At 38.7% G+C, this 13,363-nt stretch overlaps 1 protein-coding gene across 3 annotated transcripts in view; it reads right to left on the reverse strand.

The window, feature by feature from the left end:
* Positions 1-13,363, reverse strand: part of dock4b (dedicator of cytokinesis 4b) — a 432,150-nt gene that overhangs the window by 118,224 nt on the left and 300,563 nt on the right. For all 3 annotated transcript variants that reach the window (XM_039760946.1, XM_039760945.1, XM_039760944.1), the window contains exon 23: positions 5,459-5,651. In XM_039760946.1, coding sequence (XP_039616880.1) covers positions 5,459-5,651 — 193 coding nt within the window. The remainder of the gene's footprint in view (positions 1-5,458; positions 5,652-13,363) is intronic.

A 13,363-nucleotide genomic window follows, 5' to 3' on the forward strand; every position in this document is an offset into this window, starting at 1 on the left:
CTAATAATAAATCTACTGCAAAGGATTAGAACAGTACAGTACAGTAAGATGTTCCAAAATTGATTCATAGATGGTAGTTTATGAGCTAAGAAGAGATGCTGAAGGACGAAATGCTGCTTCATTTTTTACTCTGGCATTTCAACTTTTATTCAGAACATTTTACCATTTGTCAGGATTTGGCTGGGCTCTGTTCCTATCCACCCCTTTTACTTGCAGTTTAACCCATGGACCCTCCTATCAGAGTCTGTTGCCATGCAATATTTATCAGGTGTTAGTCACATGAGGCAAGAAAAGTATGTAAAAGAAGAGTCTGACAATGACTTTGAGCTCTAGTATTTTGTCTGGCACATTGTCATCCATTATACTTAAAAAGGTTACACCAAGGCAGAGGACAGCAGTGCAAGTGTGACAGCGAATTTCTCATTAGAGATGAAGACTTTAGAACCACAACAATCATATAAAAAGCAACTATCTTTATTTGAAAGACAAAATTCAAACACAGCAATATGTGAAAAAGCCAAGAGGGTGACACAGAAAAAGGCAGATAAACACTGGCAAAGTTTCTAAAGATGCTGGGCAAAATCAAAGGTTAAAAAAGCAAGGAAAGGTCAATAAATAAAAAACACCAGGATTCCAGAAACTCAAGAACAAATGATTAGAGGCTTTCACAAAGGCTGGTGGAACAATGCTAAAGTGAGATGGCACTCTGTCTTTTATTTGTTTTGCTACTCAGATTACATTACTGCCATTTTGTTAGCATTGAATGGTTACAGGAACTAAGGGGCCCCATGGTAAATTGCAGACAAATGGAGTGGCTAGGGATTGGGACCTAATGAAATCCTGACACCATTCTGCATCTTGGTTTGTCAATTTGAGAGGTTTGTAGTATTGTTAAAAAGGGCATTCTTATGCTGCACCAAACCCCTCTTTTGTGAGTTTCCACCCACACAGAGAAGCAGAGAGTTTTGTGTTAAATTTAGGGAATGAAATGCTCACAACTTTTAAGAACTACACATCTCCAATACAGTAGCTCTGTGAGCTATAATAATTTAGGTAACATGCACATAAGCATTTGTATGATCATTGAGGAAAAAAAACATTTCCTTTACTTCCTGCCATCACTGTTTTCCACTTTCAGTAGCAAATCTTTTCTCTTTGTAATAGCAGTTTTCAGTCATGAAGCCTGAAGTGCCTTGGGGTTAGAGGGGTGGATGAGGATATGATTGTGATTAGTTCAGCAAGTGGTTAGATTGTCTATGGACACATTGTGCTCATCCTGTGTTGAAAACCAACTAGAGGTTTTTAATTAATAGTCAATAGTAATGTGTAACATCTGTTAAGTTTCTTATTTTGGTGGTTCAATAGGTCCGAACTAAGAGTCCAATCACTGTCCATATAGAGTTTACACATTCTCCTTTGTCTGCACTGATATTTCTCTGGGTATTTTGGGTTTTCTCCCTCAACTCAAGGATGTGAATGTTAGATTAGAGTATGTGTGGGTGAATGCATGTGTATGCCATGAGATGGACTGGGTCCTTGTCCAGGATTTGCTTGATGCTGTTGAGATAATCTTTAACTCTGGTGACCCTGAATTAGACTAATCAGGCTATTCATAAGAAATGAACGAAAAAGTTCTTCTTGTAATCTTGCATTCTATACTGAAAAGTGGTAAGAGACTTAACTTTCCATTGATTGTAGAAGTTGAAGAGAACTTTCACAGTCATAAAATAAGTAATTAAACTCTTGATCGTTTAGATCTGGCTGATGAGCTTACTCAGATGTCTGCAGCAGAGAATACATCCATGTTGAATAAATGCCACCCTTTATGCCTACATAACACTGGTATTGGCGCCCTGTTAACTCAGGAAAAGCTTTGTTTGCGCCAATAAGCATAACATGAAATAGTTATTTGTAACCTACTCAAAATACTCATGCACTGTGGTAGGGTAGGTGAGCAGTGTTTTACTCAGTCTAGCCACCAGATTTTAATGTGCTATACTCGAGATAAATTAGTCTTCATTGAATATACTGTTTTCTATAAATACTAGAACAAGACTAAAAAGCAGTATGCCAGCTTTTTAAAAAGTGGTTTATGAACTATTGTCTGCAGTGGGCTGGTTCCCTGCCTGGGATTTGTTCCTGCCTTGCACCCTGTGCTGGCTGGGATTGGCTCCAGCAGACCCCCATGACCCTGTAGTTAGGATATAGTGGGTTGGAAAATGACTGACTGAACTATTGTCTTTGCTCAGGAGTTCGTTCAGAGTTTTGCTCCCCTCTCAGCTGCTCATCCTTCCTGAAACAACAGCAGTGTAACTCAAACTCTGGGCATTTGGATTACAGAACAGCCCTTTCTGCCAATGTAGCTAAAGAAGAACTTCTGTTGGTACTGTGGCAGATTGGTCTTCTGCTTTGAATAGTGTCTCTCCCTCTCAAACTTATTGTTTTCATAGTTCCTTAACTATTTGAACTTCTATTTATGCAGTATAGCCAAGAAATGCTGATATGAAATAAAGAGATGAATCTCAGAGAAAAATATTTTTTGCTACTTCTGAATGTATATGTACTTAACATGTATCAATACCATTTTGTTATGTTTCACCTCCATTTTAAATTAGCATTGTTAAATCTGTAAATGTAAAAACATGTTGGCCCACAAACGCCAAAACTGTCTTAAACCTAACTATATTTGCTGTCAATACTGTTAACTGCATTTACACTACAGTCATACTAAAATCAGTTCACTGTGGACTTTTTAAGGACACCTTTATCACAATTAAACCAGCTGTTACACATCTGTTTCTACCTTTAGTAGGTCAACACAGAAATTCCCAAGAGGGCTTATTCAGTTTTTGCATTGCTTAAAAGGTCTGACTGTCTTCCTGACCTCAAAATTTTCCTCTCATAATTTTCAAAACTATAAAGGATGTTTAAATGGTCGCTTGTCGATGAACACACAAACAGGAGCATCCCTGAAGCTGCTGCACTTTTTCAGCATTCACTCTGCATCTGTGTTTCTCCTCCTTGCAGCTTTCCACTATTTGAAAACAATAAGTTAAGCAAGGAATTTAAGAAGGGGCAACAATGATCAGCTTCATCCAAATAATGAAGCATGAAAATACTGACACCGGTGAAAACGTCAAGACATTTTTTTAAATGACCTGTGCTTAGCACTGCCATGTTACTGATTTAGGAACCAGGTTTGATTCCTGGCATGGTCACTGTTTGGTTCAGGTTGCACATTCCCCATGTTTGTGTGTAGGCTTTCTCTGAAGAATTATTGATTACTCCAAATCCCCCAAGACAAATCTGCTAGGCTAACTGGTATGAGTTAGTGTGGTTCAAAGTGTGTGTCGTTAGATGGACTAATGATGCATCCGGGTTGGTTCCTGTCTTGATTGTGATGCCATTGTTGAAGGCTCCAGCTCCATGTAATAATGTAATGGAACAAGCATGATAAAATATGAATGGGTAGAAGGAGGAGTTGGGAACACTTCTGGGTTGCTGCAGTGCTTTCCATAAATGTCTGAAATGCTCAGTGTATGTTTTATGTCTCAATATATATGTATTATATTTTGAAAACCTACTTAATCCAGTTATTGAGTTTTAAGGGTTGGTTTGTATCACAGCAAAATTGGGTGCAAAAGAGGACCCAACTCCAGACAGGGCACAGTTTCTCCATTTACCCATTGTCATGCACGTGCGCATAGGGAGCAGCTTAAGGACCTGACACGCACAGCGACATGTGGTGCCAGGGAACAACGGTCGGGTTCTAACCTCTCTTTCTTTGATTTCTCAGAAAAAACTTAGCACCGCCGCAATGACTTTACCCGGACAACTAAAGAAACCAGCCACTTCCGGGTTCCTTTCTACCTTCTGGTCCCCTCCTGATGACGTCATTTCTCCCATCGACCACCACGATTTCCTCACAGCATCCCATCGGTTCACTTCTGTTCCCACATCATAAATTGTCCGCCTGCCAACCCTTATATGTCTGATGTGTGGTATCACAACCTGTCTGACCTTTTTTTTTGTCTGACTGTATACAGGGACAGAACCCCCAAACCTTTATCGTTGTTTGTCTTCTCTTTACACTACGCTTTAAAAAACTTAATCTAATTATCATTTTGCAGGGGGTCTGTTTAATCTGGTAGCATTGGGTGTAGGTAAGGAAATAAACCTGGATAGGTTGCAGGTTCTCAAACCATACTAAGCTATTCACCGATATGGGCAAAAGGTATATTTCTGTAAGTACAGAAACCACAATGATACCTTTTGTTTGGTACATTTATTATTCTTAAAGTAACCTTATTTGCTGGAAAGATGAACATATTCATTTTTTCTTATTAAATGATTTCTGGTTTTTATCTTTAACTTAAATACACAAGAAAACTTTAATGTAACAAATACAATGAAATGCAGTTTATATTGACAAAAAGTGTTTGGGTTGAGTTGTGTGGAAAGCTGGAGTCAATTTATTGTTTGCAATGTCTTTTTCCACCCTTGCTTCTCCACTTTAGATACTGATGCATCAAATTTACAGCTACTTTGCACTCGTGGCTCTGAGCAGAGGAAACAAAGCAATGGTGAATATCTTTACTAATGCAAGCAGGTGCAGTAAATAAGAAATCGAAGTTAAAATGCAACAGACCTCAGAGGAATGATCTGATGCAGTCCTTCAAAGAAGAATAACATTTGTGGCCCTTCAGAGTATGAATGGTTAATACTTTGGGGGTTTGCAAGTGTATAACTTAAGTGATATACTCATTCTGTGCATTGAAAATAAACTTTGGCAATGCAATGTAAAATGCATGTACCCAGGTCATCAGACAGGCACTTGGTAAGTCACTGTGCCCTGGAAGGATACTGTATTTTTAAATATGCGGTATAAATGTATGGCCATTACTGGAATGATTTTGTGTGTTAAAGTTGACTGCTTTATTAACTGAAGCATGAAAATGCTTACCTTGCAGGGTACAACATGATATCATTTGAACATAAGTTATAAAAAAAAAAACATATTTGAAGCCTCTAAAAAGCAATATTTAGTAATAAACGGAGAATGAGGGGATAGGCAGAAGCTGAAGAATTACAATAGACCACAAGTCTATTTTTATCATTATTTTTCTTTTCTACAGGCATTGCCCTTTTAACTGCTGAAATAAAAATGACCTGTTAAGTATAAGCAACATACTTTGTAAAACAGCTTGAATATTTTTGACAGTTTATGCTCATTTAATATTCATTATTATTTGAACATTTTGAACATATATTAGGTAACATTTTAAATACATTTTTCACTGTGTCTATCCTGGGAATGTTTCACATATTTTGAAGCAGACATCTGGAGGCCACATGTACTGCGGATTTTGCAGATGCAGCAGAAACAGAATGTTACCTAAAATGGCAGACGTAAATGTACTTTGAGCTATTGTGTTTAAAAAAAAAAGATGTTTCATACCAGAGTTGGTATACAGCTGGCTCTCCACAGTTTTTGCAATGCACTGCAGTTTAACAGCTTCCAAGGGGCAGTCTACATGCGTGACAGCTGGCAAGCTGCCCAAGGTATCTCGTACAAAGTTAGCCACTTCCCGTATATTAAAAAGCTTCAGTAGTTCACAATAGACAGCTGGGAAAGTTTTTAGAAATACAGCCTGCAAAAAAAAACTGTCATGGACACAGTGCTAGTATATTGCATGCACACAAATAAACGCAGATTCATACAAGACCACTTCGGAACCTCTAATTAATCCAATCTGCATGTCTGTGGGGATGAGAACTGAAAACTGGAGCACCTGGGGAAGAAAATCCCTTGCAAACACAAAGAGGACAAGCAAACTCCGCACAGACAACAACTTGGCATGGGATTGAAAGCAAGGATGTTGGATCTGTAAGGCAACAGCACTAACCATTCTGCCACCATGCTGCCCATTTCAGCACACAATTTTATGAATGTTGAATACTTTTAAATTCTAATAATAATAAATTAAAGAACATGAGTAAACAAATGATTAATAAATTAGCTAACTCCAAGACACAATGTGCTACTAATGTCAAAAACTTCAACCAAACCAATGAAAGAGCATTATGCAGTATACAAGTAGGTAGCTACGTGAATATTTTACTTAATAATCAAGACTGCTTTGAGTTAGACCTGTATGTGACTACTCTGCTCAGCACAACTGATTATTATTATAATCTTCTGAAGACAAAAAACACAGATGGATAAAAAGTGATCCGTTAGTAGTCAAGGTGCCATGTTTAATATTATTTGAAGAAACAATGTAATTCCATCTTGAAGGGTGTGACAGAAATAGGTGATGCTTCATTTTATTTTATTTTTTTCATATTTCATATTTCACTTGCAGGTGGATGGATAAAGTAAAATAAAATCTGAAGGAAAAGGGTTTGATTGAGGAGGATCAAGCACATTGATCCCACATAGAAGTAGAAGAAGATAAAGAGGAACAAGAAGAAGAATTTTACTTGCAGAGTAATATCTATATACTGTAAGTAACTGTTTAGGTATGTTGTAACTTTGTATTGATGCAAAAAAGTGATATCTTGCTTCTAGGTTATCGCTCTTCCATGCATTTATTACTATTGGCATAACTAAAATGCCATGCATCAAGGCACCAATTCATTTCAGCATGCAGGCATTTTATGGGGCTGCTGGTGAAAACACAGAGATCAGACATAGGTCAAAGTAAAAACAAATGTTCACATAAAATGATTTGTTTTTAATCTTCTCATAAAACTTAGCCTCATAAAGTTCTGTGACTCTAACAAACCACACACAAACACAAACAGAAAAGGTTTGGGACAACAGCAAAACTCTAGAGTGGTTATCTACTAAAAATAAGTGTAAAATCCTTCAAAAAGCATCAAACAATTCCATAAGAAAATGTCCAGTAATCTATATTCTCTTTAATTTTTCTGACTTCACCACCTGAAAAGCAATACTAAACAGTATAATATATATGAGTGAAAAATTGGAAAACTATAGTCCATTTAGTTTTTTTACATCTTAAAAGTTTTCTGTACTGTATTATAAGGTTTTATTAATTTTTTTTTGTTAAAAAATAAACACAAAACTAGATATACAGAAGATCATCTGGGAGTTAAATATAAAGTTTAATGTGAAGCCTAGTTATTCCCAAGAGCTCGCAAGATGAAATATCTGGAAAGTCAATTTCTTGGTTGAAATAAAATTTTAATCCAAAGCCAAGTGAAGTCATACAGCATTCGATATTTAACTTCAGAGACAGAAATCAAGATGAAAAAAAATTCTGAATACATGCCTCCGTTATGTAGGTTAAAAAATGACTGCATTAATGTAAAGGGTCCGAGGGAAATGATGTTGTTTACGGAGTAACAAGCATGAACATTCAGGGACACTGCTAGTTGAAACTCAATTGACTTTTAAGAAAGAAAAAAAACAAAACATGAGGCTTCCGAACCTGCGATTACCATTATGAGATGTAGTTGAGGTTCATGGGTTGGCACTGTACAAACAGAAAGAAAAGTAGAGGGGCAAAGGTGACACACATGAAGCAGTTAAGTGCCACTAAAAGATGGAGAAAATGAATATGTGTTGAAAGAATGTAGGTTAGAACTCTTTTATAAGACAGTTTACAATGAGAGAAAATTGAAAGCGGAACTAATAAAAATATATGCATTATATTTCAGGAAAAAAAAAGTAGTTATGAAGCATTGCATGGCATTGTGTAAATTGCAGAAACCAAAAGCTTAAACACAGTTTAATGTACACTATGGGATGTCTGTAATGGACCACAAAGAATATGCAAAGCTAAGGAGATGAAGTGCATGAACTATACAAATAAGCATTTAAAAGAAAGGCACACAAATGTGAAATGATGAGTGCTTTAATATCTGCTCAGATCTAAGTATAGCATAGTAGAATTACAGCCAGGTTTTTATCAGTTCAACCTTATCTGCTAGACAGAGGGCGGTTAAAAGCACATAAATCAGACTGTGCTACTTTGAATTAAATGAACGATTTAAAAAAAAAAATTACAAGAACTGCTTGAGGAAGACAAAGCATTTTGAATAGACCACTGAATATTACATTATTCACAGACGGTCCCTGTAACTTCAGATCAGATGATAAGAGAGGAAGGACTCAGTTATTGTGAGATTACAGTGTACCATAACTAAAAGGAAGTGAAACTGAACCTCTGGCAAAAGAGGATTTCACCATGCCACAGCTGTGGAAACTTAAGGCTACACTGCTAGCAGAAGAAAAAATGCAGAACTCCAAATTGTGTTTGTAGCAAATTGCAACATTCCATGGGTGATAGTCAGGGAACTTGTGTGTATAAATGAAGAAAAGCTGAGCTTGCTGGATCACAAAGAGGACACTAAAGAACTGCAGCCAACGAAATAGTGGTTCACTGCAATACAATATGTACCAACAACTTTTAGTTTGGCAGAGATGAAGGTATATAAAGACAAAGAGCCAGAAACAGTTCTTGCACATTCAAAGAAATGGATCCAAGTAAAAGAAGACCAAGAAGATCAGTAAGAAATAGAATCTCATAAAAATCTGCCAGGTGTCACACATGTGCACATGGGAGGCAGCTAAAGGGCTTGAATTAGGGTAATTTCAAGCCAGACCAGGGGTTGGCGGAGTGCACTAACCCTTTCTCTCTTTCCTCTGTAGACCAGTTATGGGAAATTCCGCCTGGCCATGATGAAGTCACTTTCTGTTTTGGCCCTTCTGACCTCACTTCTGGTTCCTGGGCCCGATAACAAAATTTCCAGTTTCGACCCTAGTGACCTCACTTCCTCTGCCCAACTATAAAAACCACCATTTTGTATCCTGTAAATCAGTTCTTCTTGAACTCAGTGTGACCATAATCTCAAGTCTTTTCGTTTTTTAACCCAATTTACATTATACAGGGCAGCTATCCCAAACTTTTTTGTGGCGTTTGTCTATTCTTTTGACACAGAAAGATAAGGTGCACTGTGGGCTTTCTTCTCAATCCCCATCTCCAGAATGCCAGAAAGAAGTAAAAACTCATAAGTTTTATGTCTTAATACTTTATATTAAACAAAACTCTGAACTAGGCAAATGGGGGAAAAGCAGTAATTTTCAGGTTTTAGGTATTCCACCAGCAGACACAATTGTGACAAATAATAAAACACTAAAGGTTTAAAGGGCAATTATTTTCACAAGACCAAAGTAGAGTAAATGCGGTAATCATAGCCATGTTTGAGTAATCAAAGATAAATGCTGCATCTTAAATATTATTCAAACACATTCTCTGAGGAGCAGCTCCAATGAAAACATATGTGTATGATGACAGGAAAACTACAGGAAGGCATCATAAAAATATGTAGAAAATTACAAGTACCAAAAAATTGGAAAAACACTGCTTTTTCTATTGATTACAGTACAGGTTGTAAAATTGTACAGTTAGATTGAAGAGTTGGGTTGCTACATTTGTTAAACTCAAGTTAAGTGTAAACTTAGTAGATTAAAGAATGGTTTAGAGGAACTTAAGAAGCTATAGTTGCTCATTTAATGTGGGGTACAGTAACACAGCAAGGATGACATGACATCATACCAAAAGTATATGAGTGTCGCACATGAATGGCAAGTCTTTTACTCTGAATTTTTTTACAAATATGCCTGAGTATGTACTAAAGGTTTGGAACATTTGTTCTCGCAGTCTCTTTTTCCCAATCTAGACTGGAGGAACACCAACTGGAACAAGCCTAGCATCATTTTCGTCCCACCTCCAGGTCCGCCTCATCCTACCAACCAGAATTAAGGCATGGTTCCCCTACCACCAGTCGTCATTTCACTAGTAACGCTAAAGATGTTCAAATTCTTTTCTTTTTCCACTAGTGCACCCAAAACAGCACTTACCCTTTTTTTTTTTCCTTAAGCATTTCTTCTGCGTTAAAACCCATTAAACAGGCATCTCCTGGTTGGAGCCCAAAACCATTCCAGTTGTTGACTTTGTCCTTATTTTAGACTATAGTATTCTCAGCAGACTACAAATAAGGCAGATATTTATGTAAATGTTTATAGTGTCATTATTGTAACATGTACAGAGTACAGTTAAATTAAGGCCACTGGTTCAAGTCCTAACATTGGCTCCTTTGTTCAGTTTATAAGATGAGGTAGTTCTACTGACTAATCATGGTGCCAGAGTGACAATGTGGGCCCATAATATTTGTTCTTGTGTATAATTATTAGCATTTAATATAAAGTTTGTCTTGACTTTAGCTTGCCATATTGATGCAGAAAGACAGTGATCCTAAAAAAGCAAGTAATTACTACAACAGCAAGAAATCGGATGTTTCAGATGTCAGTCCAAAGCTGTACATGAAAGTAGCATTTAGACCTTTGCAGGTTATTGAATTTCAATAATTGTTTTAAAGCAATGTAAATGAATGATGAACAATTATTGCTGCTATTGTAGCTAAAGGTGGTGAAACCTGTTACTGAAAATAAGGGGCCTTTATTCTTCAACAAGAGGGTATGTAATTTTGCCTGGCGGTGGGCTGGTGCCCTGCCTGGGGTTTGTTTCCTGCCTTGCGCCCTGTGTTGGCTGGGATTGGCTCCAGCGGACCCCCGTGACCTTGTGGATAAGATATAGCGGGTTGGATAATGGATGGGTATGTAATTTTAAAGGCTTTTTTCATGAAATAAATAATTCATAAGAACACATAATAGTTTCTCATTTGGGATTTCTTTATCAACTCTTGAGTTCTGGATAAATATTTGATAAAAGTCATTGGAAAAAAAACATACAAAATATAAAGGAAACTGTGCTAAATAACTTTTTTAAAAACTGTAATTAAGATGCTCTTCCTATTTTAGTTGGCATCTGTGAAAAGAACACAGTTAAACAAAATAAAAATTAAAGGTTAATGTTGGTTTTTGAGGTGTCTGCTATTGGTAACACCTGCTATTGCCATCAGCTGCAACTTAAATAAGATTATATATGAAAATGAAAAAAACGTATACAGTATGCACATAAAGGTGTGATTCAAACATTTCTTATAAATAGCTGACGGCAGCAAAACAAACATGAAAAAATAGATTAAAGCATTTTACACACAGAAATAAGAAGAGGCACTTTTTTCAGTTTCTTCTGCACTTTGTGAGGTTATATTATTTGTTTTTTCTATTGGCTTGAAATATGTCAATTGTATTTTCTGCATTTTCATACAGTTAATAGCTGTAGTGATTTCAAGTAATTAAAAAATGCAGAAACATACATCACTATAAAAGGGTACAGGTTTCACAGATGGTCCTGTTAGAGGAATGATACTCACTAAGCTAGTATCACTGGTGTACTATGATACTTGTTTTATTATATAGGTGACTTTATGAATTTGGGCACTGTTTGAATATACAGCAGGAGATATGTTATCATCCTAAGGAGGGTCAAAAATTATTCCAAACTAAAAATGAAAACTCTTCTCTGAATTAGAAGCCTGAAGACTTTGATACTATGAAGCTCCACATGTTCTTTCCAAGCATGTCAGCACTACATCCATTTAGGTGATTTAGTAAAGAATATATCATCAGTCTAAATAAAAAGTACACCTTAATTCATGGGGAGACTTTATACTACCTTCAAACACGAAATACTTAGTGTTATCCAAGATAGAGAACTAAACAGGACTCTGGGTTTCTTTCAAACAGGCATTTCAGTAATAGTTTCCTATTAGACAGACAGACAGACAGACAGACAGACAGACAGACAGACAGATAGATAGATAGACAGATAGACAGATACTTTATTAATCCCCAAATGGAAATTCACATACTCTAGCAGCAGCATACTGATAAAAACAATATTAATTCCATCCTCTTCCGCTTATCCGAGGTCGGGTCGCGGGGGCAGCAGCTTGAGCAGAGATGCCCAGACTTCCCTCTCCCCGGCCACTTCTTCTAGCTCTTCTGGGGGAATCCTGACGTGTTCCCAGGCCAGCCAGGAGACATAGTCCCTCCAGCGTGTCCTGGGTCTTCCCCGGGGCCTCCCGGTTGGACGTGCCTGGAACACCTCGCCAGGGAGGCATCCTGATCAGATGCCCAAGCCACCTCAACTGACTCCTCTCGATATGGAGGAGCATTGGCTCTACTCTGAGCCCCTCCCAGATTACTGAGCTTTTCACCCTATCTTTAAGGGAAAGCCCAGACACCCTGCGGAACAAACTCATTTCAGCCGCTTGTATTCGCGATCTCGTTCTTTCGGCCACTACCCACAGCTCATGACCATAGGTGAGGGTAGGAACGTAGATCGACTGATAAATTGAGAGCTTTGCCTTATGGCTCAGCCCCTTTTTCACCACGACAGACCGATGCAGAGCCCGCATCACTGCGGACGACGCACCGATCCGCCTGTCGATCTCACTCTCCATTTTTCCCTCACTCGTGAACAAAACCCCGAGATACTTGAACTCCTCCACTTGGGGCAGGATCTCGCACCCAACCCTGAGCGGGCACTCCACCCTTTTCTGGCTGAGGACCACGGTCTCGGATTTGGAGGTGCTGATCCCCATCCCAGCCGCTTCACACTCAACTGCGAACCAATTCAGAGAGAGCTGAAGATCACAGCCTGATGAAGCAAACAGGACAACATCATCTGCAAAAAGCAGTGACCCAATCCTGAGTCCATCAAACCAGACCCCCTCAACACCCTGGCTGTGCCTAGAAATTCTGTCCATAAAAGTCATGAACAGAATTGGTGACAAAGGGCAGCCCTCGTGGAGTCCAACTCTCACTGCAAACGGGTTCGACTTACTGCCAGCAATGCGGACCAAGCTCTGACACTGGTTGTACAGGGACCGAATAGCCCTTATCAGGGGTCCGGTACCCCATACTCCCAGAACACCCCCCACAGGATTCCCTGAGTGACACGGTCGAACGCCTTTTCCAAATCCACAAAACACATTTAGACTGGTTGGGCAAACTCCCATGCACCCTCCAGGACCCTGCTAAGGGTGTAGAGCTGGTCCACTGTTCCGTGACCAGGACGAAAACCACACTGTTCCTCCTGAATCTGAGGTTCGACTATCCGATGGACCCTCCCCTCCAGAACCCCCGAATAGACTTTTCCAGGGAGGCTGAGGAGTGTGATCCCTCTGTAGTTGGAACACACTCTCTGGTCCCCCTTCTTAAAGAGGAGGACCACCACCCCGGTCTGCCAATCCAGAGGCACTGTCCCAGATGTCCATGAGATGCTGCAGAGATGTGTCAACCAAGACAGTCCTACAACATCCAGAGCCTTGAGGAACTCCAGGCATATCTCATCCACCCCGGGGCCCTGCCACCAAGGAGTTTTTTGACCACCTCAGTGACCTCAGTCCCAGAGATGGGGGA

The sequence above is a fragment of the Polypterus senegalus genome, chromosome 8 (genome assembly GCF_016835505.1).
Source record: "Polypterus senegalus isolate Bchr_013 chromosome 8, ASM1683550v1, whole genome shotgun sequence".
Taxonomy (NCBI): domain Eukaryota; kingdom Metazoa; phylum Chordata; class Cladistia; order Polypteriformes; family Polypteridae; genus Polypterus; species Polypterus senegalus.